Below are 22,943 nucleotides of genomic sequence, written 5' to 3' on the forward strand. Positions count from 1 at the left end.
AACAAAGCACACAGCGGGGTCTCCAGCCAGAGACAGGCCGGCCGGCCCGCCTCGGAGGCCAAGGAGGAAAAGGGACAGAGGACCCCAGGAGCACATCTGATAAATGCATCAAAGCTGGGAGCTACTGACTCAGAAGAGGTAGATGAGTCCTGCCTGAAAGCGAGTTCGAGGGCTCCCACTCAGCGTGAGGTCAAGGTGGGCTTCCCGGAGCAGGCAGCCTCCGACTTTGGTCCGTCCTCATCCTTACGGGGCATTGGATACAGCAGGTGTCCCTCCTCCATGGCACACTCCATCCTTGGTTCTGGGAACCCTGCGCTGGGTCACCCACATTTCTGTGGCCTCTGTATGTCGGCACATCCCAGGCCCCTTTCTCAGAGCTCCCCTCATCTGTCTATACTCTTCCATGACTGCTACGCTCCAGGGATTACAATCCCACCCAGTGTGGCTGCCCCGAGCCCTCCCTGCGCTCCAGATCATGTCTTCTCCATCCAAGTGCCCATGGGCATCTGCACCCACCTTGTCGGGAACAGTGCTCCTTGGTCCCCAGCAGCCAGCATCATCCCAGCAAGTAGCAGCATGCCCCAGATGTTCAGACCGGAAGCCCTGGTGCTGTGCCTGTCTCCCCGCCACCCCCACGACTGATCCCTGGGCCCGTCCTGCCGGCAGTCTGTCCATGATCTAGCCGCAACCCCCAGCCCAGGCCTCCATCACCCCTCGCTCAGAATACGGGTCTCCCTGTTCCGCTTGCTTCTTCTCACTCTGCCCCCCACAGCCTTGTTTCTGTGTCACCGCCTCTCCCCCCACCAGAGTGTAAGCCCCAGAAAGAAGCCCCAGACTTGGTGTCTGGGGGAGCCTGACACACAGTGCTCATGAAAGGAATGATGGAGTAGTGAGCGCTGAGACGGGAAAGATGAGTCCAAGGTGGCCAGGCTGCGAGGGGGCAAGGTGACAGTGTTGCTCCCCCCTTACAGAGCAGGAAACAGAGGCTGTACGGACTTCCTGAGCAGCTGAACGGTGTATTCATTTGAAAATCACAGTCAGAAGGGTACATGCTGATGGTCTGGGAAGTGGCACCCGAATGGGGCAAAGCTGGCTCCAGGGAGCGTCACTTCCACCACAACACAATGCACTGTTTCCAGGACCTGGATTCTTTCTCACGCTCCACTCCTGTCTCCGGACAGACAAGCAAGCTCTGAGAAGTCCATCCCAGCCCCTGGCAGACCTGGACTCCTTCTCATGACCCCACAGTGTCTCTTACCTTCCCAGTGGCCTCCCCCCTCCACCCCCAGCCTCAGTGGAGCACCACGAGGCCAGGCCTACCTGGGTCTTGTCACCAAGGAGTCCAGGAGAGCCCCTGCCCATGAACCCACACCCACCAGCTCTGGCAGTGAAGTAGGTGGTACAGAGGAGGGGCACTCACTTTGAGAACAGGGCACCTGGGTTTGATCCAAGCAGTCACCGACTAGCTGGACAAACTTCAGTCTCCCCCTCTGGAAAGCGGGAACTCCATGCCCACTTCCTCAGGTAATTATGAGAATTAAAGTAACAAAAAGAGATGGTTAGACAGCATCACTGACTCAGTGGACATGAATCTGAGCAAACTCCAGGAGACAGAGAAGGACAGGGAAGCTTGGCACGCTGCAGTTGATGAGATTGCAAGGAGTTGGACATGACTTACTTAGAGATTTAGCAAGAATAAGTCTTAGAATTCTTTGTAAACTATAAAGTGCTGCCTGAATGTCTGCCTCTGTCTGTTTGGGAGACCTACACATCCCAGAAGAGCCAAAACCCCAGGTATTGTCAGGGCAGAATCTTGATCAATCACACAGACCTAGGTTCAAATCCTGCCCCTGCCGCTTCTGGCTGTATGGCCTCGGGCAAGCTGCCAGTCCTCTCTGAGCCTTCAGAGCCTCCTGTGTGGAACAGGGATGCGTGTGAAGACTGGTCTTGCACGTTTGTGGAGGGGCGCAGGAGGTCAGGCAGGTCGCGCATTTAGAGCCCCACCTGGCACCCAGTGAGGCTCCGCCCTAGCCCTGACCCATTATTATGCTGTGACTGGGGATGGCGCTGGCTTCTGCCGGAGAGTTAAGTAGCTCTCGAGAGCTAATCCCAAGTAAATGGGCTGGGGACTGGCAGGCGGCCAGGGTTTTTAATTAGCTCCTGCCCCGAGATGAGGCTGTTGTTGCTGCACTGTTGGCAGCACGGTGCCTGCGATGAGAGGGGGGCGTGTGGACAGCCTCCTTCTGCCTCTGCATGGCCTCCCGGCTCCCAGAGCCCCCACCTCCCGGAAGGCCCCCACCCACCCCACCGCATCCTCGGCCACTAGAGTTTCTTGCAGCACCCAGCACAAGCTTTCTGAAACTGCCTTCTGATCCTGGCGTGTCCTGCTTGCAGCCTTCAGACCTTTTCCACCATCCACCCTCTGCTTGCAGCCCGGCACAGCCGCCCTGATCCATCCCAGGCAGGTTTGCGTCTCTGACCACGCTGACCATCTTTTCATTTCTCAAGACCTTCAGGCCCCAGCACCTGCTGCTGCCTCTTCCTCTCCTTCCTCTCTTCCAAACTAAGAGGACTTAAAAAAAAATCTTTGGCTGCACTGGGATTTCGTTGCCGCGTCTGGGCTTTCTCTAGCTGCGAGAGCAGGCTTTAGGTTCAACGGCATGCGCAGCACGTGGGATCTTCCCGCGTCCCCTGCATTGGCAGGTCGATTCTCAACTCCTGGACCACCAGGGAAGCCCCAGCCTTCAGGTTTTTAACAGCCCTTTCTGCCAGGTGAGGCACTTGTTTCCTCTCGTGAGCCAGAGGCTCTGTCTCTGTTGGTCAGCTCAGGAACCATGCTTGGGAAAACTGCTGGTTCATTGTCCATCTCTCCACTGGGTCCTAAGCTCCAGAGGGCAGGGAAGGGGCCCCCGTGTCCACGCTGCCTGGTTCACTAGAGGTGCCTGGCGAGTGTGTGTTAATGGCCAAGGGCCACCTAAGTGACACACACATGGCAAGCACTTACTTCCTCGTCGGTTCCCTGAGTCTGTGCAACATTCTATCAAAGGAGGGTGATTGCTGAAGAAACTGATGTCCAGAGTGGAGGCGAAGGCAGAACCCATGAGGGACAGAGAGGACTGGACACCTGGTCTGGCTGGTACTCACTCAGCAGCCCTCCTCAGTAATCGGCTCTGTAGCCGGGGACCCTTTCTCCCTGCTGGCCCAGCACCCACCTCTCCAGAACCAGACCCTGTGTGGTGGGCGGGGTGCCTCGACGGAATCTTCTATCGTTTCCAGCATCCCCGGGCAGGTGAATGATTTGATGTAGGTCTTGAAGGTGTTTGGGTTTCCCAGTTGCCACTAGTGGTTAAAAAAATAAAATAAAATAAAAAGAATGCCTGCCAATGCAAGAGACATAAGAGACAGAGGTTTGATCCCTGGGTCTGGAAGATCCCCTGGAGGACAGCATGGCAACCCACTCCAGTATTCTTTCCTGGAAAATCCTATGGACAGAGGAGCCTGGGGGGGCTGCCGTCCATAGGGTCACAAAGAGTCAGACATGACCGAAGTGACTTAGCATGCATGCACGCATTATGGGTATTTGCCACGCTTCTCGGGAGAAGGTGGGTGGAAGGCGCTGAGTGATCAATTTCCGAGTGGCCTCATGAGTATCTGCCATCCTTTCCTCTGTGGGGTCTGGTGGGGTCTGGGGAGAAGGGGAGCTGCTGGTGTCTGGCCTGACGACCCTGATTCCTTTCCCCCAGAGACAGATTTGGGCTCTGTGGAAGCACGCTGCCAAGAAGTGCCCGGGCCCCAGTGCCACCAGCAGCCCAGGGCAGCCTCCATCGGAATCCGTCTACACGGTGAGTCCTCCACCCCCTGAGGCCTGACTCGGGGACTGGTTCCCTGGCTTGGTCAGAGTTCCAGTTGTGTGACTTCTCTGCGAAGTCCGAGCCTCCACTTCCTCATCTGTGAACTGGGGACCAGTATTCCTGCCCTGTGGGATTTCTGTGGAGGTGAACCGGGGTTACAGGTTTGTGGCCCTGGCCCCTGGCAGACACATAGATGGGAGGTGCCACTGGGGTGCCCTCCTTGGCACGCCCCTCCACTTCTGGAACAAGGGGGTGGCCAGGGCACAGTGGTGAGGAATGAAGAAATTTCCTCCGTCTGACCAAATGACAGTGACCAGCTCACCAACTCCTTCCTGTTTTTATTGCACAAACAACATTGGAGCAACAAGAACCACAAAAAGAGGAAAAGGTCAGGCAGTGTTCCACACCCTAAATAGAGCAAGGAGTTTCAATTCTTCACTATCTCCCTCCCCACCACGCACACACACATGCATGCACATTGTTTTATGTCCTTACAGCCAAGCAGAGGCATAGCCGGCCTGCCCACCTGGTCAACACGTGGCCAGTCTGCCCAGGGGCTGGGATGCCGACAGACATTCCTTTTCAGTTGCATCTATTTTAGCTGAATGAGGAACATATGCTCATTGTTGAGAAAGTGAAGAATAAAGGCTACCCAATGTCAGCTGCGGTCTCAACTCGACGGGACCTTCAGGTCCGCCAGGTGTGGGTCTTGGCTGCACACCTGGGAGGTGCACAGCCATGCCGGGGGTCCTGCAGGGTCCCCCAGGGCATGTCCTGGGACTCTGCCTGTACGAGCTCCAGCTGTTCCTGTCCCCACCACCCTGACCCGTACATGAAACATGGGTCTTTCCTCAGTGTCCAAAAATCCCCACACAGAGGGTGTTCAGAATATGACCCTGATTATCAAGGATGAGGTAGATGGGGACGAGGCGAAGACAGGGTTCCTTCAGGGCAGCACCGATGACCCCAAAGGGGACGCAACACTGCCAGCTCTGCCAGGGCCTGTGCCCCCACCCCCCTCCAGGGAATTTCCAGCAGCCACTGCTTCCCACATGGCCCCAGACTTCCCCACAGTCTCTTTTCTCCCAGCAGCTTATCATGGTATTTTCCCTAGGAGGAATTCTGATGTCAGCTGTTAAATAAAAACATTTCTCTCTCTCCATACACACACACACACACACACACACACACACACACACATTAAATAGAAGAAAATAACCATCCTCCTAAACCTATCTTCTTCCAGGATAAATACTAGTAACATTGACTTCTATACCTTGCAGTCTTTTCTGTAAACACATACCAAGAGACCCATACACACGCACACACACTTTTTTTTAAAGAAAATTGGAGTAGTACCGCTATTTTTGTTCATGTTACAATATCTCATGAACATCTTTTCACATGAATAAATATCCTTCTCCAAGGTTATTTTTAATGGAAGAGACTCACTTTTGCATGGAGCATCTTTCTTGCCTGTGTTTAGACTTCTTTGAGACTCAGGCTAACTTTGCTGAAGTGTGGGGAAGAGGTCCGATGGCCCTGCCAGGTTGCTGGGTGGTTCAAGAGGCTTTAAGGTTGGAAAGGAGCTGGGAAGAGAGGCCACAGACTCTGCCAGCCCTTGAGACCTGTCCCTAGTAGCTAGGGTTGGACCTGGGCAGGTAAGAATGACATGAACAAGTGTGATGATGACGTCAGGGGTCGTTTGTTGAGTACTTACTACATGCCTGGAGCTGTGGTACACCTGTCATCTCATTAACATTCATAATGCGGCTTTAGGGTATGTGTGTTGTCCCCATTTTATTTTCTAATTGTCTATTGCTGGTAAGTTGAGATATGATTGATTATTTTTTATATGACTTATTTTTGTATGTTGACTATATAAAGAGTAACCTTGCTGAACTCACTCCAGTTTCAGTTCAGTTCAGTCGCTCAGTCGTGTCCAACTCTTTGCGACCCCATGAATCGCAGCACGCCAGGCCTCCCTGTCCATCACCAACTCTCGGAGTTCACTCAGACTCACGTGCATCGAGTCAGTGATGCCACCCAGCCGTCTCATCCTCTGTCGTCCCCTTCTCCTCCTGCCCCCAATCCCTCCCAGCATCGGAGTCTTTTCCAATGAGTCAACTCTTTGCATGAGGGGCCAAAGTACTGGAGTTTCAGCTTCAGCATCATTCCTTCCAAAGAACACCCAGGGCTGAACTCACTAATTAATTCTAATTGTTTCTCTGTAAATTCCTTTATTTTTTTGTGGCCCCAGCCATGTCATCTATGAATGACAGAAGTTTCATTTCTTTCTTTTTAACCTTCAGACCTTGTATTTCTTATTTTCTTGTCTTACTGCGCTGCCTCAGACAGTGATGGTGAACAGGAGTGGTGACAGTGGATGGGAAGAGACCTTTGTGTACTTCCTCTGTCTACTTTCTTTCTCCCTTTTGTTGTATTTATTTATCTGGCACACTGGGTCTTGGTTGTGACGTGCAGGATCCTTAGTTGTGGCACTCGAACTCTCAGTCGCAGCAGGCAGGATTTATCCCCTGACCAGGGATTGACCTCCAACCCCAGGATTGGGAGTGCGGAGTCTTAGCCACTGAATCACCAGGGAAGTCCCTCTCCTCTATTTTCTTTGGATATTTTGATCACTGATTTTTTAATTCATGCACTTAAAGCTATGAACTTTCCTTTAAAAGTGGCTTTAGCTGCATCCCACAAATTTTGATATGCCATATTTTCGTTATTGTTCAGTTTAAATTTCCCACTGAGATTTCCTTCTTCCCCCATGAGTTATTTTAGAAATGTTTTGCTTGATTTTCAAATGTTTAATTATTTTCTAGTTTCGTTGTTTTTCATTTCTTACTAATTCTATTGTGATCAGAGAATACATTCTGTATGATTTCAATCCTTTGAGGTCTTTAGAGATCTGCTTTAGGTCAGCTTACATTTCAAATGCATTTGAAAAGAACTTGCATTGTGTATGGCTGAGTGAGTGAGTGTTCTGTGTGACAGAGAGGTCAAGCTTGTTGATTGTGTTGTTAAAGTATGCCATATCTTTATTGGCTTTTTGTCTATTAGATGTTAAGTGAATCAAGTTAAAATCTGCCCATATGATTGTAGATTGTATATTTCTCCTTCTAATTATGTCAATTTTTGCTTTTTATTCATGTGGGAAAATGCTCATGATATATTGTGACCAAAAAAAGGCTATCCTACTCCAATTTATGTGTGTGTGTGTGTGTGTGTGTGTGTGTGTTTGTCTGTGAAAATTGATTGATTAAGGAGCATGGATTTGGATTGAGCCAGAGAGACTGGGGTGCAAAGCTTAGTTTTTTTGCTCATGAGTTCTGCGACTTAAACTTTCTGAGTCTTGGTTCCATAATTTGACATAGGGCTGATGAACTGTTTTCCATTTATAGTTTGCAAACATGTTATGATTCCTTCCATCTTCAGTTTCTCGTTTTGAGCCCACAGCCCCTCCAGTGACCCTGCTTTTTTTCCACGACTCCGGTTAACAGGTCTGTCAAAATTCTGCCTTCAGTTTCTCTCTCTCTCTCCTTTCTGACCCACATAGGCTTTCTGCCCACCTGTTCTCTCTGCCCACCAAAGCCTTCCTTCTCAAGGTCGCTGTTGGCCTCCACTATATTAAACCCAGTGGTCCGCTGGGTCCTCTTCTTCCTTGGTGAGCTGCGGTGTCTGAGGCCAGCAAGCGCTCCCTCCTCCTGGACATGCTTTCTCTACTTGCTTCCAGAACATTCTACCCTCCCGTGATGCCTCTCTGACTCATGGCCATACATCCTCAGCCTCCTTTACTGGTTCCTTCCTAGAAATCAGAGGAATCCTGACCTCTAAACGTTGGAATCCAGGCCTGGAGCCCTTTCTCTTTGAGCTTCTCTCCCCTCCCTGGGTGATTTCATGCAACCTCAACCTTTTGAGACCATCTACACTCTGACAGCTCCCTCATTTCTATGTTCAGCCCAGACACCTCCTCTGAACGCCGGAACCAGCTCTATTTGGACCCCTCATCAGCTTCTCTCTCAGATCAGTCTCCGGTTCTTCACTCATGGAACTGCCTCTCCCTGCAGTCCTCCTGATGCAGGGAGTGATCGCTCCACCCTTCCTGTTGCTCAGGCTAAACATTCTGAAGCTGTCCTTTCCTTGTCTCCTTGCATCACTGCTCCTGTCAGGTCTATCAGCACAACTTAACTCCAAACATATCCGGAATCTGAGTCTTCTCACCCCTCCAGGGCTGATGCTGGTGGGAGCCACCACCATTTCTTGCCTGGAGCCCTCCATTTGGGTTCTCCTTCTTTCTTTCTTCCTTCCTCTCTCTCTCTGTCTCTCTTGTATTTGGCTGTGTCGGGTCTTAGCTGTGGCATCTAGTGCCCTGACCAGGGACTGAACCCGGGCCCCTGCATTGGGAACGTGGAGTCTTAACCACTGGACCACCAGGGAAGTCCTCCTGCAGTTGGTTTCTGATCAGCTGGCCCGTTATTACCCTAGCCCCACCTTCTGTGCTCCAATCAGCAGCAGCAGAGTCACGCCCTCTAAACATAGGTCCCATCCCTCTCTGCTCTGAGCTCTTGGTGAGCCTTGGTCCTCTGAGAAGCAGACACCAGAGCAGGAGTAAGTGTGTGATAGTGGTATTCGGGGGACCACCTGTGGGAGCAAATGGAAACGACTGGGAGAGCTGATGCAGATCTGGTTCTGGGTAAAGGAAAGGGTGAAGGAAGGCAGAGAGGACGTGCTGACCTGCGCACAGTCTATGGAGGCTTCAGCAAGGCCCCTGGGAGCCCAGTCAGAGGGGCCCGGGGGTCTCCCAGGGCTGCCAGGCTCAGCCATTGGCTGGGGCAGCCCACGGGGGTGTGGCCTCTGTGCACATGAACGCTGGGTCTTGGAGCCCAGCAGCCGGGCCCTGGGTCGGTGCTGCTGATCCCTGGAGCTGGAGGTTTGCGGATCACACTCACGACCGTCTAGTAGGGTGGATTTCTCCATCTTGTGGTGGGGCCTTGGTGTTGGCTGTGTGTGCGCCCCCCCCTCCGGGGTTCTGTCTGGAGCTGTCGTGGGGTCCCTCCCTCACTCCCATCTCCCTGCACAGGGGAGGGAGCACCTTTGCAGGGAGGCCTTTCTGACCTCCTCATCCCCCACCTCAACACCCCCACCTGCCCCTGCTGTGACCCAGCCTCCTTCCCTTCCTTCTCCAGGTCTCTCCGTGGCCCTTATGACCACTGTTTGCTTTCTGACTGTGGTCTGTCTGGGACCCCACGGCCCCGCACATAGCAGGCGTTCAGCAGTCAGCTGAGTGGAGGCCCGCTCTTAGCTCCCGGGTGCCTGGGGTTCCCTGGAGGCTCCGTGCTGGGCAGAGTGGGCACTCCATGGCAAACGTGGGGCGCCATGGATGCCTCCCCTCAGCTCTGCTCCAGCTTCCGCCTGGCCCAGTGCCCTCATTCTCGTGCTCAGCGTCCAGCCCTCCCGCTCCTCCTGGCAGGAAGAGGGGCCTTTCCAGCACACCCCTGATGCCATCACTTCCCACCCAGAAGCCTCCAGTGACTCCCCACTGCCAGCTCCTTAGCTGGCACATGAGGCCTTCACTGGAGGCCTAGCCCAGCCCTGCCTTCCCGGACTCCTGTTAGCGCCGTGGGCCGTTCGGTTCAGACATGCCAGGATCCTGACCTAGAGCAGAAGTGCTCCGTCCCTCCTAAGTATCGTTTCTTGCTGAACAGGGCTCCCGGATCTGCCCCCAGAGTGAAGTGAGTGAAAGGTGCTCAGTCGTGTCCGACTCTTTGCAACCCCATGGACTTTACAGTCCATGGAATTCTCCGGGCCAGAATACCAGAGTGGGTAGTCTTTCCCTTCTCCAAGGGGTTTTCCCAACCCAGGGATCGAACACAGGTCTCCTGCATTGCAGGCGGATTCTTTACCAGCTGAGCCACAAGGGAAGCCCCCAGAGGGCATCAGGCAAATCTCAGGTGTCCATGAGACACAGTTCTTGTGTTTCCTTGGTGACAGGTGTGGGTATTACTAGGGGAATCAATGTCCAGGACCCTCGGATTAGGTCTTGGCCCAGGGCCGCTGACTTCCGACCTCAGCCCACCAGGACAAAGGCATCGGCGCTGACTTCACCCCTCTGCCAGGGCTGATGACCACTCAGCTCAGCACTACTGTCCATACAGGGCGGCAGGAGGCAAAGGGCTCGGGGGGCCTGGATCCCAGACGAGTGGCCCAGCCCGGCCCAGCCTCAGCCCAAAGTACAGCACAGCTGCGTGGCACACCCCAGCGCTGCCCAGGCCAGCCCTAACAGCACAGCAGCAGCCCAGCCCAGCCCGGCAGCTGGTTCAGAGGCCTGGCCTTCTCCCGGCAGAGGGAGGTGGCCCCCATCACCCCCTCCCCGGAAGGCCAAGAAGGTATCCTGTTGACAAGGTTGCCTGCATTTCACAGTCTAGTGATGCAGGTCACAGCCGGCATGCAGATGCAGCCCAGCAGGTCAGGGCTTGTCAAAGGCTTCACTCAGCAGCTGCTAATTGGCAGCAGCTTCTGCAGCTGTCCTGTCCTCAGCCCTGCAGCTGCTCCCGCCCACAGCCTGACCACTGCCAGGGTGGGTCAGAGGCCTGCAGGGCCCCCAGGTCAGGATGCTCTTCTCTGGCTTGGAAATCACTTAGCCATGTGCCCAGACCGGTGGGAGCACACAGCACAGAGGGCAGGAGGAGCTGTGAGACCTCAGACAGCTCCGGACATTTCTGGGCTGATATGTGGAGGGCAGCCCATGGGCACTGGACCTGAGGGAGAAGGGGACCCTCTGGGGGGCCCAAGATCTGGTCTTCTGCCAGCATGTCGGCAAAGAGGCCCATTTTCTTGCCTCTCTCTGTGACCAGGAACATCCAGATTGGTGGGAGGGCAGCTGTCAGATCTTCGGAGATCCAGGACTGGGTGGATGGAGGATGGGGGCCAGGGCCACTGGGGAGACCCACACCCCGTGTATCAGGCTTGCCGGCGGTGGCTGGTGCTTTGGGCAGGTGTGAGAGCCCAACAGGCCAGAGCAGGTCTCAGAAGATGCCTTTCACTGGAATTGGGGCTCCTCCCCGGGGCCTCCCTGCTCCCACAGGCAGGTCGGAAGCCCCTCTTCCAAGACCCTCCCTCTTTCTGACTTGGAGGTCCCTAGGGCAGCCTTGCCATCCCTGTGTGTGATGCCCTTGAAGTGAGGGTCTCCCAAGTGCCAAATGGTTTATTACACAGGTTTTCATGCCCCGCTGCTTCGGAGCCTCCTCCCACCCCTCTTTACCTCCCCTCTCTTCTCTTGCCTCAGAGTACCACCTGTCTCTCCAGCCTTCCTCAGCAACCCCTGCTTGCCTGTTGCCAGGGAAACCACCTCCTTGGCAACGAGCCGGCATCCATATGACATGTACACGTGGGAAGGAAAGGTTCCTGCCTCTTGCTTAGGCTGTTGGTGGCTCTGCTCCAACAACCCCGAAGGAGCGGCATCCACCCTGGTGCCCATCAGGGTCTGAGCGAGGGTCTAGGCTGTGACTGCAGAGAGGGCAGGGAGGCACCAAGCCCCCCTTGATGATCGTTCAATCATTATTAAGCACATGTGACTCACTAGACCCTGTGCTGGGCCCTTTGTGCACAATATCTCATATAGTCATCCACTGAGCCTGCAAGATGGACACGGTTATCCCCATTTTACAGATGAGGAAACTGAGGCACAGGAAGGCTCCCGGTTGCCTGTGGCTGGCAGATGTCAGAGCCGAGAGTTGAGCCTAATCTTGTCTGATTTCAAACAAGAAATCGTTTCTTTTTATTAATACCATCCTGAGGCCTCTGGTCAGGCTGTTCATAGCTGGACCAAGAGTCAGTGTGGCCCTAAGACACACACCCAGGTGAGTGAGGAGCCCCCTCACCACAGCTCATTCAGGGTTGTCCTCCAAGGGTCCCAACCGCAGCCACGGTGACCTAGAGACAGACCAAGCCCCTCTGCGGGAGAGGAGTGTGATTCCAGTGTGAGCCTAGGTCCTCTGTGAGCACAGGCTGGTGGGAGGGGTCAAGGGAGACCTAGAGGGGTGGAGGGATGGGTGGGACCCTCCCAGGGGCTTTGGTCCAGGGACTAAGGGGGGGATGTTTGCAGAGCTCCTATTGGAGCCTTGGCCATAGGAGTCACGTCGGGGGACTGCTGGCTGTCAGGTGCCCGAGGCCCTAAGGACAGGCAGGGACAGTGGGTGTGGGCCTGGGCCCGTCCTCTTGCCAGAAAGCTGGAGGCCTGGAGAGCCCGCCGGGCTGAGCACAGGCTCTACGAGAGGCTTGAGGTGGTGGGAGGGGGTGGCAGGGGGCACCCAGAGGAGTGGCACTGTGCAAACAGGGGCGGGGTGAGATGGCCCCAAGAGGGAACGGTGGGTGCAAAGGTGCAGCCGTGTGACCGAGAGGAGTGAGACTGGGCGCCGCGGGCGTCCGCTGACCTCACGGGTCTCCTGCAGGACCTACAGCGCCGCGAGACCGAGGTCTACGACTGCATCCAGAGTGAAGCCGGCAGCCCGCCCACCTCCCAGGGCCTGCTCTCCCAGGTACGCAGGGTCGGGGCAGCGAGCCTGGCTCCTCCACTCCTTCCATGTGTCCTGCCCCTCATCTGGGAAGTGCCCGCTATGTGCCGGGGGTGGGGGTGAGCTACCCGCTGCTGAAGCAGAGCCCCACCCCGAGGCGGCTGACCTGGTGCTTAGGAGGCCTGGTGGGTTTACCCCCCACCCCGGCACCACCCCTTTCCAGCTCTGCCGCCCTGGCCAAGTGGCTAAGCTCTGTGCCCACATCTGTAAACTGAGGACCCTGAGAACATTCACCTCCTAGACTTGCCATGAGGATCGCAGATGGTACTGCGACCCAGTAGGCGCCGTGCAAGGGAGCAAGTGTAACCACCACTGGGCACGGTCTATGCCGGTCAGTCAGGCAGGGGTGTGAGGCTTCTCGCTGTCCCCAGGCTGAAGGTGGCTGGGGATTGCGCTGGCGGCAGCCGGGGCAGGCCTGGACAGGGCTTTATTATTATCATGAAGGGGGCTAAGGCACATCCCTCGATCGTGAGTCTCTCTTAAACCTCAGTCTGCTCATCTGTCAATGGCTGCATGACACTTTCCTGCAAAACCAACTGCCCATGAATTCAAATGAGTTCCAAGTTAAGTAGCATCTATACCAGAGCTCTGGACACCATCAGGTGCAAGGGGCTCAAGGACTGTGGCTGGGCACCTTGGAAGAACCATCAGGAAGTGGGGGGCAGGTGCTTGGGCCCCCTAGCATAGGCCGACTCTGTTGAATCTCCTATTCTCAAAGCTCTTTCTACGGTCATCTCTGAACTAGGCTGTGACTGCAGGCAAGGCTTCCCCGCCCTGGGACCCCCAAGGTTGTCTGGGCCATCCCAGGGAGTGCCCACTGTATGCCAGGCCCTGAGGTCCTGACCAGGACAACTAAACCCTGTCCCAGTTCCCCAGCATCCTCGGGTCTGCAGGAACAGAGTCATGGATTCTTACAGACACACAGAAACATCTGTGAACGGTGGGCTCTGGGGAGGGACTAGCCCAGAGTTGAGGAGGGGGCTCTTGGTGTGCTGAACTGAGCTCTGTAGAGTGAGGAGGAGGTAACTGGGGAACAGATAGGGTCCTGGGAGCACCCCAAGAGGAGAGAAGAGCATCTGGGGAGGGCTAAGGCGGGAAAGAATAGGCCTGTGGGGCTGGAGAGCAGAGAGCAGGCGTGGGGTGGGAGGACAGGAGAGGAGGCTGGTGAGGTGGGCTTGGGGACAAGAACAGGGCTCCCGGTCAAAGCTACTTAGAAAGCCATCTATTTGTCTCCTTTGCCCAAAACTAAATTAGTGCAAATTTATCTTCCCCCTCCCTACTGTTCATTTCTTTCTCTCTTTTTTCCTTTCCAGGAGAAACAGCATAAATTTGAGGGTGATGGTGAATTTAACCTGGTCTATGAAAATCTCTAGGATGAGCTCCGCCTGCCCACAGGTCTTACCCTGGATCAGAGGCCCTGGGACAGCCTCTCTCTCCAGGGAACTTGATCTGTATCAGAAGTGAGGCTGCTGGGTACCCCATCACCTTGCCCCCACATTTAAGAGGCTGGCCCCCACGCCTGTTCCACAGCCCAGTCATGCCCCTCATGTGTGCCACGATTCCAGACTTTTGCCCAAGCTGTTCCCTCTGCAGGTGGGCACTCCCTCCATCTCCAAGGGCTCTCTTGGACACCTCCCATCCCTGGGGCCCTCCTCACCCTCTAGGGACGCTCGGGCTCTCTTGTACCAGCCTGAGCCACCAGGAGGTTCCAGCGGGGACCCAGTACTGTGTGCACACGCATCGCAGAGTAGATGAATAAAAGAGCAACTATACAAAAGGCCTGCACCCCTTGCCCCCTGCCCGGTTAGGCCAAAGACAAAGCAGCTGTGCAAAGTGGAACCAGGGGCTGGCACGGGAGGTACGGGGTGTGAGCGAGAATGAACCATGTGGAGGCTGGGCTGGGAGACCGAGCTGGAGGCCCAGGAAGTGGTCATCGGTCTGGGGGCCTGCGGCTGGGAGGGTCAGGGCACATGCGAGTAAAGAGGGAGATCTGGGCATCAGGGGGCAGGGAGGAGGGTGCTGGCAAGACAGGGGCCGGACAGACTGATGCTCTCTGCCTCCCCCCACAGGGCGGGGACCCCAAGGTTGTTTACCCTTCAGCCTGCCCCTGACACTCAGCATGCCAACTGCTGCCTCCCAATGCCCCCCTCCTCAAAGCTCCCCATCCCCAGGGCCTCAGCGGTGCCTCCGTCCACCCTGCAGCCCGGTTCCCCGGAGCCCCCCTCCACCTGGCCTGTCCCCACCCCACCCTCCTCCTCCTCTTCATCTGCCTTAGGCTCCAGCCCTGCCCCCTGGGGATTGGGGCAGACCAGTCCCTTCCCTGCTTGCCCAGCTGCCCAAGGCCACCCCTGTCCATCCCTGCCTAGCTGCATGGCTTGGTTCCTGGGGCTGTCCCTGGGGAGCACAGAGGGGCCCTTAGTGAGGCAGAAGCTCAAGCCCGCAGCTCCTCAGTGTCTGATCCTGAGCCCTTTCTGCTGCCCGAGTGTGTGTTCCTGTGACCCATCGTTTCACCTTCAGCAGCGCCCGCGGCACCCTGTCTCGTGGGCCGACCAGGGCTGAGGCTGGGGGGCACCGGGCTGCCAGGCTCTGAACCCTCCTCCCCTGCTCCCCCCCTCCCCTCCTCACCTCCCCTGCTTGCCCGTACTCCCTCCCCACACCCAGGGCTGCCCCAGAGGTCCCTCGGGGGCCTGGGCACCCAAACCCCAGCCTGCCTGCAAGGGTGGCTGTGGGCAACACCGTCTGCTCAGCAGGCCAGTACCAGGCCAGGCCCTGCAGGGATAGAAGGGCTGGGGGAGCAGGCCCAGGGCCATAGACTGATGTCCAGAAGAAGCCCCAGCCCCTCTGCTAGGGCAGCAGGGGCCCCCACCCCAGGCTCACAGGACCCCCGCTCTGGGCTCACAGGACCCTCCCCCCAGGCTCATGGGGCCTCCCGGGCTCACAGGAACCCCCTGGACTCACAGGACCACCCCCTGGACTCACGGGACCCTCTCCTCAGGCTCATAGCACCTCCCCAGGCTCACAGGACCCCCTGGGCTCACAGGACCCTCCCTGGGCTCACAGGACACCCCTGGGTTCACAGGACCCCCCGGGCTCATGGAACCTCCCCTGGGCTCATGGGGCCTGCTGGGTTCACAGGCCCCACTGGGCTCACAGGACTCCCCCCACCCCGCTGGGCTCATGGGGCCCCCTGGGCTCACAGGACCCCCCTGGGCTCACAGGACTCCCCCTGGGCTCACAGGGCCCGCCGGGCTCACAGGACAGTCCATCCTCCCGGCTCGGTTCCAGGCCCGGCCTCCGAGCACAGCAATGAGAGCTCTGAACTGGATTATGGGGCTGGGGTGGGGGTGGGGGATGCAGAGGCCCCTGCCCCCCAGAAGGCGGTTTAACGAACTGTTTAAGGAGGAAAACTGCCTTGACCAAAGCTGCCCTCCGGTCTCCTGACTCCCACGCCCCGACGCAGAGGCCGGAGCTAGGGTCGGGGTGAGGCGGACACACCGCCCAAGGGGCCGCGGAGCCACTCCCGGAAAAGCCAAAGCCAGTGAGAGCAGGAGGAGGCCGCCTGGCCAGGCCCCGGGGCATCCGCAGCCCCTGGACCCCAGACCCACAGGCTGGCAACCAGCCTTTTCCACATGCCCCTGGGATAATGCAGGGAGCCAGGAGGGACAGCGACCCCCCGCCCTGGCCCAGGCCCCGCAGTCCCCTGTCTATGAGGCAGCTGAGGATCCTGGTGAGAGGTACATGGGACCTTGACCCTCCTAGGGCTCAAAACCTTCCACGGTCCCCACCTCACCTGGAACAAAATGCCAGCTTTTCCAGGCGGCCTGTGAGGCCCTCAGGGACCGACCTGTCACTTTTTTTTAATATTAATTTTTATTTATTTATTTGGTTGCACAGGGCCTTAGTTGCGGCATGTGGGATCTATTTCCCCAACCAGGGATCAAACCCAGGGCCCCAGCATTGAGAGATCAGAGTCTTAGCCACTGGACCACCAGGGCAGTCCCCCGTCACCCTTCTTGTGGACACAGATGTCAGTGGTGGCCAAGCTGGGTGCTCGCTGGGGTCTTCAGTGAGCGAGGAGAGAGGCAGGGAGGGGGAGGGGGCACGCTCAGAAGAGAATGTTCTGAGACCCCCTACTTGGGGCCAGGAAGACCAAGCCCCCATCCTCCAGCCCCCAGGACTGAGCCAGGACTGCGGAGACAGGCCGGGCAGGGGTAAGGGGCAGCAGATGACTGCAGGGCGGGGGGTGCAGGTGGCTGTGGCGGGGAGGAGGGGCAGTGGGGCCTGGAACTGAGCTCCTGGAGGGCAGGCTTGAGTGGACGCTGAGTGCATGGAGAAGAGGAGGGAGGAGCTGCCTTCGGGGGTAGCTTGGGGCTGGGTGGCCATCAGCCTCTCTTGAACCCCAGCTCCAGCTCTGAGCAGCCACTTCCACCTGAGCCCCGGCTTCAGTGACAGTCAGGATGTCGGGCGCCGCTCAGAGCGGACAGATGGGGAACTCCGCGCTCTGCAGAGGCACAGCGGTTGTGTGTTTCCTTCTCTCAGCCTTCAGGAAAAACCGGCTGCCACTGCGCAGTGCAGGGGAGGTGGCTGTTAAATGAGGGGCGGGCCTCCCTGGGGGTGGAGACCCCCTCTTTGGTTCCCCTACAGGGAGGACCTGGGAGTGGGGACAAGGCAAACGGAGAGATGTGTGTGTGTGTGTGTGTGTGTGTGTGCGCACGCTGGTCCCAGGAGGGGCCTTGAGAGGGGGGGACAAGGCAGAGAGGTGTGCGTGTGTGTGTGTGTGCGCGCGCAGCGGGCCCAGGACGGGCCTTGAGATGGGGGGACAAGGCAAACAGAGAGGGGTGTGTGTGTGTGTGTACCGGGCCCAGGAGGGGCCTTGGGGGGGGGGACAAGGCAAACAGAGAGGTGTGTGTGTGTGTGTGTGTGTGTGTGTGTGTGTGCCGGGCCCAGGAGGGGCCTTGAGGGGGGGCAAGGCAAATGGAGACGGGTGTGTGTGTGTGCGCGCGTGCGGCGGGCCCAGGAGGGGCCTTGAGAGGGGGGGACAAGGCAAACAGAGAGGTGTGTGTGTGTGTGTGTGTGCACTGGGCCCAGGAGGGGCCTTGAGATGGGGGAACAAGGCAAACAGAGAGGTGTGCGTGTGTGTGTGTGTGCGCGCGGCAGGCCCAGGAGGGGCCTTGAGATGGAGGGACAAGGCAAACGGAGACGTGTGTGTGTGTGTGTGTGTGTGTGTGTGTGTGTGTGTGTGTGTGTGTGTGTGTGCCGGGCCCAGGAGGGGCCTTGAGAAGGGGGGACAAGACAAACGGAGACGTGTGTGTGTGTGTGTGTGTGTGTGTGTGTGTGTGTTGTTCCAGGACCAGGAGGGGCCTTGAGATGGTGGGACAAGGCAAACGGAGACGTGTGTGTGTGCCAGGCCCAGGTGAGGTCTTGAGGGGGGCCAGAGAGGGAGAGAGGCTCTTAATCAGCAAGGAAGATGCCCGAGGGGAGGCGCTGAGGAGCCACAGTGAGCCCACCTGAAAGGGAGCCTTAGAGCAGAAGGGTGGATAGCAGCCATCCTGAGGGTGGACCCCGGGGCCTAGAGCTGGTAGAAGAAGCCCCTGGCAGCCCCTGACGGCGGCCGAGGGCACTGCCTCCTGCTACCCGGATGGTGCCCCGAGCCACGGCACAGACGGCAGGCAGATGTGTGCCAGGGCCTCAGCTGCTGGCCCTCTCTCAGCCTGACCCGCCCAGCTCCGACCCAGGGTTTCCTGCCAACTCTAGGTCACAGCCCTGCCACCCTTTGGCACCTCTGGGCGTCTGAAACCTCTCAGTATGGCCCATACCCTCAGCCTCCATGGCCTCTCCAGGGTAGTGGCTTAGAAATGGTCCATTCAGCTCCTTTGGGCCGCTTTCAGCCTCCAGTCCTCCTTCGGCTCCTGTTCCTTGCAGCACTTAAAGACAAGCATTCCTGGAAACCAAGCCCAGGAACACAAAGTGGGTGTGAGAAGTGCTTTCCCCTCCTGGGGAACGATTTCCAAAGGATTCTGCAAAGCAGAGTTTCCATGGGAACCCGTGCTGGTTACACTGGAAGCCTTGGTGGGGCTGGGGTCTCCTTAACAGCAAGCGGCAGGACCTTGGTGTGGGGGGCGGGACCTCGGTGTGGGGGGCGGGACCCTGGTGTGGGGGGCGGGACCTCGGTGTGGGGGGCGGGACCCTGGTGTGGGGGGCGGGGCCTCGGTGTGGGGGGCGGGACCCTGGTGTGGGGGGCGGGACCCTGGTGTGGGGGGCGGGACCTCGGTGTGGGGGCGGGACCCTGGTGTGGGGGGCGGGACCTCGGTGTGGGGGGCGGGACCCTGGTGTGGGGGGCGGGACCTCGGTATGGGGGCGGGACCCTGGTGTTGGGGGCGGGACCCTGGTGTGGGGGGCGGGACCTCCGTGTGGGGGGGGCCCTTGACCAGGCGCAGCTGTTGCCTTTTAGCCACCAGCCCTCACTCACCTGAAATCAAGCCACAGGCAAATCTGCCTTTCCCCCCGCCCCCCTACATTCTAATTTAAAGGCCACACTCCGTTCCAAGGATGCCTCTGGGATTTCCAGGATGGATTTTTATGTCGTTCACTAGTTTTCTTGGCAGGCCGCTCAGCAGGGAGGGGTGGGCTGTGGCCTTGGTCCAGCTAGGCTGACAGCATCCTCTCTCTGGCCCGCCAGGGGATATCATTTGCTGGCCTGAGGGGCTTCCCCAGTCAGAACCCAGACTCTGAGAGCTGGGGACATTGGCGGGAGGCACTGAGACGCCTTCCTTCCCAGGGTGCCTCCCTTGACCTACATTCAGAATTGTGGCCTCTGAGCCTTGCTGGCACATGGGTCAGCCCTCTTTGGTTATGTGCTCAGTCCTGTATGGCTCTTTTGCGACCCCATGGACTGTATGTAGTCCACCAAGCTCCTCCTCTGTCCAAGGGATATTTCCAGGCGAGAATACTAGAATGGGTTGCCATTTCCTCCTCCAGGGGGCGTCTTCCCAACCCAGGAATCGAACCTGAATCTCTGGTGGCTCCTGCATTGGTAGGTGGATTCTTTTAGCACTGAGCTACCTGGGAAGCCCAAGGTTAGCGTGGGTCAGGCTAGCCATCACGATTGTCTGCACTTGGTGCCTGAGGGTGTTTTGTATGAGTGTATCTCTGCAGGGGACACGGGCATATACTACAGTGAAACACTTACACTCCAGCAAAGTGAAATTCTCTTTGTTGTTCTTGCCACCTCCCAAACCTCCATCCCAGTCCCCTCCCTGGAAGTAACCACTGGGTCATTTGGTCATATTCTCTTCTTCCAGGGTGCGTTTATGGCAGCCATATGCACAAATGCGTATACACGAACATTAAATATATAGCACTTGTGTGGGGTTCCGAGAAGCTGAAACGGAATCAGCTGTTGGTGTTGTTTGCTCCTGCTTTGTTTGTGCAGCCCCACGTGGCAGGGATCTGTCCTATGTGACGGCACGTAGGAACTGCCAGCCTCTTTAATTACAGCAAAGGGGTCTGCAGGACTGATGGATCCTAATTCAATCAGGCCCCGATTAATGCCCTTTCCAGTTGTTTATGATTTTCCAATCTCACAGGAGGTATCACAGGAAACACCCTCAGATGTATCTGCAAAACTTTCTCCACGGGAAATATTGGGAAGAAATTTGCTGGGGCCCAGGGCGTGGACATTAACTGTTTTAACAGACACTGCCAAATCACCATGCGTGGAGGTTGTCCTGACTTCTACGGCTCAGGCTCTTTATCTACAATATCTCGTTTAATCCTGAAAACACACCACACAGGGAGGGGGCTTGTCTCCCTATCTTACAGAAGCAGAGCAGCTGCCTGGCTAAAGGTCACTTAATGCGGAAGGGCAGTGCTGGGCTGGCTCCAGCTGTGTGCAGGGGAGTGGGCAGCGGGGGAAGCAGAAAAGAGCCAATGAGGGACTCTGTGCCCCCAGGGCTGGTCAGGGGGTGCCCATGAAGGGACAAATTTTCTTAAGAATATTGCTCAGAACTGTGGGGATATGGGGGTCCTTCTGTCCCTCTGTGCTCTATTTCCTTGGGGAAATGAAGGCAGGTCAGTATGGGGAGAGGCCAGGCCTGTCCAGCAGCCGGTACCCAATGTGGGGCCTGGTTTTCAGGTGGCCTGCATGCTTGGATCCCAAACCTCCCCTGGAAATTTCCAGGCACAGCCTGCCTGGAGGTGCGAGCCGCCTCTTGGAAGCCTTATAATCTGGGGTAATGTTGCTGTAATTGGCATTGTTTTGCACTTGCAATCCTCTCGTTACCTGAAAACTCACTCACAGGGGCTATATCTGGAGAGAGTTTAATTTTAGCACTTTGTGGATCTCGAGAGAATGAGGAGCCCAGGCTTTTTCCTCCGTCATCCCCTCACCCCCATCCTGATTCCCTCGTGTATGCTACATTCCAGCAGAACTCTGTACCTGGCTCCCCACCAAGGTCCCCCCACCCCACCCCGGCTGATCTGGGAACTGCTTTTCTCCCCAGTTCCCCCTCTCTCCCTCCCTCAAGCCCACCTGTCGAGTCTCCACCCCTCCTCTTTCCAGCCCATCCCAGTCTCTGCCATCAAACTGATCTTCCTATAACACAGATCTGACCATGTCCCTCCCCTCTCAAAAACCCTGCAGTACTTAACATTTATGGTCAATTCATTTCAATAAACAGGCTAAGATAATTCACTGGGAAGAACAGCTTTTTCAATTAACAGTGCTGGGAGAAATGGACATCCACATGAGAAAGGATGAAGTTGGAGCCCTGCCTTACAACCTGGAAAAAGCTCATAGTGCCTTCCGCTGTCCACAGGTGGGGGGCTTGACCCCTCAGCTCTTATGACTCCTTCATTCCTTCAACATTTGTCCAGCTCTGACTATGTGCCAGGCCCTGTCCTGGGGCTGGAATAAGAGACAGACAGTTCTGTGCTCGTAGAGTCCATCAGCCTCCTTTCTGACCAGCTCCCATTGGCCCAAAGTCACCCCAAGTCCTTTCCATGCTTCAATCTCAGCTGCTGCTACCCCTAGTGCCAAACTCCCCACCTCTGATCCTGAGTTCCTGCTCAAATGCCACCTCTTCCAGGAAGCCTTCCGGAACACTCCCTCCCCCACCAAGCAGTTTCTTCATCTCTCTGACTGCTCTGACCTCCTTGCATTGAATCGGTTCACACACATCCCCAGGAGGCTTGAGCTTCCTGAATATGGCAAACCCCTTGCTGGGCTCAATCCCTGGGTTGGGAAGATCCCCTGGAGAAAGGAAAGGCTACCCACTCCAGTATTCTGGCCTGGAGAATTCCATGGACAGTCCATAGGGTTGCAAAGAGTCGGACCCGACTAAGCGACTTTCACTTTACTTGTCTCTCTTTCTGTCTGACTCAAGAGCCTAAGAGCAATTTGTTTAAAGAATAAATGCAAATTTTCCTCTGCTGGTGATTTAGAGCTGGCTCTTCTTTAAAAAAAAAAATGTTTATTTTTTTTGGCCGTGCTGGGTCTTCACTGCAGGCTTTTCTCTAGTTGCAGGGAGCAGGGGCAGCTCTCCAGCTGTGGTGCACGAGCTTCTCATTCTCCTGTTGGGGAGAGTGGCCTCTGGAGCAGTAGACTTCCGTAGTTTGTGGCTTCTGACCTGTGGAGCACAGGGTTAGTTGCCCCGCAGCATGTAGGAACTTCCCAGACCAGGGACGGAAACTGCCTCCCACGTGGGCAGGTGGATTCTTATGCACTGAGCCACCAGGAAAGCCCTAAAGCTGGTTCTTGCTGGAAAAGGGAGAATGGTTTTTTCCCCTCCAATTTCCAGCACCTGTAATTAGTTCGTGACCCATGTTACATACGTGAAAACTGGGAAAGACAGGTAGCTGCCTCCACACCCAGGAAGGGCAGGGCAATGAAAGTGCAGCTGTTGGAAAGGCAGCCCCCTTTTGTCTGATGGGAAGAGGCAAGCTCTGAGCTGGGCTGCTGGAGGTGAAGCCTGGACACATCAGATGGGCCAGCAGTGGCCTCTCACCCCACCTCCCGGCCGTGGAGGCTGTCAGAAGCTCTAATCAATCGATGATGCTGATGTGGGCCTGTGGAGCGCGCAGCAGGGGCCATGAGCCCTGGTAGGGTGGTTCTGATAATTCATCCCAGAAGCCTCTATCACCGCCAGGGGATGCCTTGGCCGGCTCAGCGATGCCTTTCCTCCATTGCCTCTAGTCTAGGCCAGACAGCTCTGACCACATGGGGCCCAGGACCTTCCAAGCAGTGGGCAGGGACTGAGCCCAGTGGGGAGAGAAGGGTGGGAACACTAGTGTCTGGGTTGGCTCACAGCCACCCTCTTAGTGTCTGGGTGGGTAAGAAAGGCTCTGGGGGCTCAGGCCTTTCAAGACCCCCTACTCTGGCTTCCTGGGAACGAGTCAGGATCCAGCCTCAAATGTCCCCCACTTGCTCCAGCAGCCCCACAGTCTCCCGCTTCCTATGGGAGGGGGTTGCTTTGTGTGTGGGGGGCGGGGCAAGATTGCTTCTGGCTCC

General features: G+C 56.7%; 1 protein-coding gene across 2 annotated transcripts in view; it reads left to right on the plus strand.

The window, feature by feature from the left end:
- NFAM1 (NFAT activating protein with ITAM motif 1) overlaps nt 1-14,208 on the plus strand; it is a 36,909-nt gene extending 22,701 nt beyond the window's left edge. For both annotated transcript variants that reach the window (XM_025282749.3, XM_044942474.2), the window contains exons 4-6: nt 3,744-3,842; nt 12,314-12,400; nt 13,750-14,208. In XM_025282749.3, coding sequence (XP_025138534.3) covers nt 3,744-3,842; nt 12,314-12,400; nt 13,750-13,809 — 246 coding nt within the window. In that variant the 3' untranslated portion in view covers nt 13,810-14,208. The remainder of the gene's footprint in view (nt 1-3,743; nt 3,843-12,313; nt 12,401-13,749) is intronic.
- The last annotated feature ends 8,735 nt before the right edge of the window (nt 14,209-22,943 follow it).

This window comes from Bubalus bubalis, chromosome 4, assembly GCF_019923935.1.
Source record: "Bubalus bubalis isolate 160015118507 breed Murrah chromosome 4, NDDB_SH_1, whole genome shotgun sequence".
In the NCBI taxonomy this organism is placed as follows: domain Eukaryota; kingdom Metazoa; phylum Chordata; class Mammalia; order Artiodactyla; family Bovidae; genus Bubalus; species Bubalus bubalis.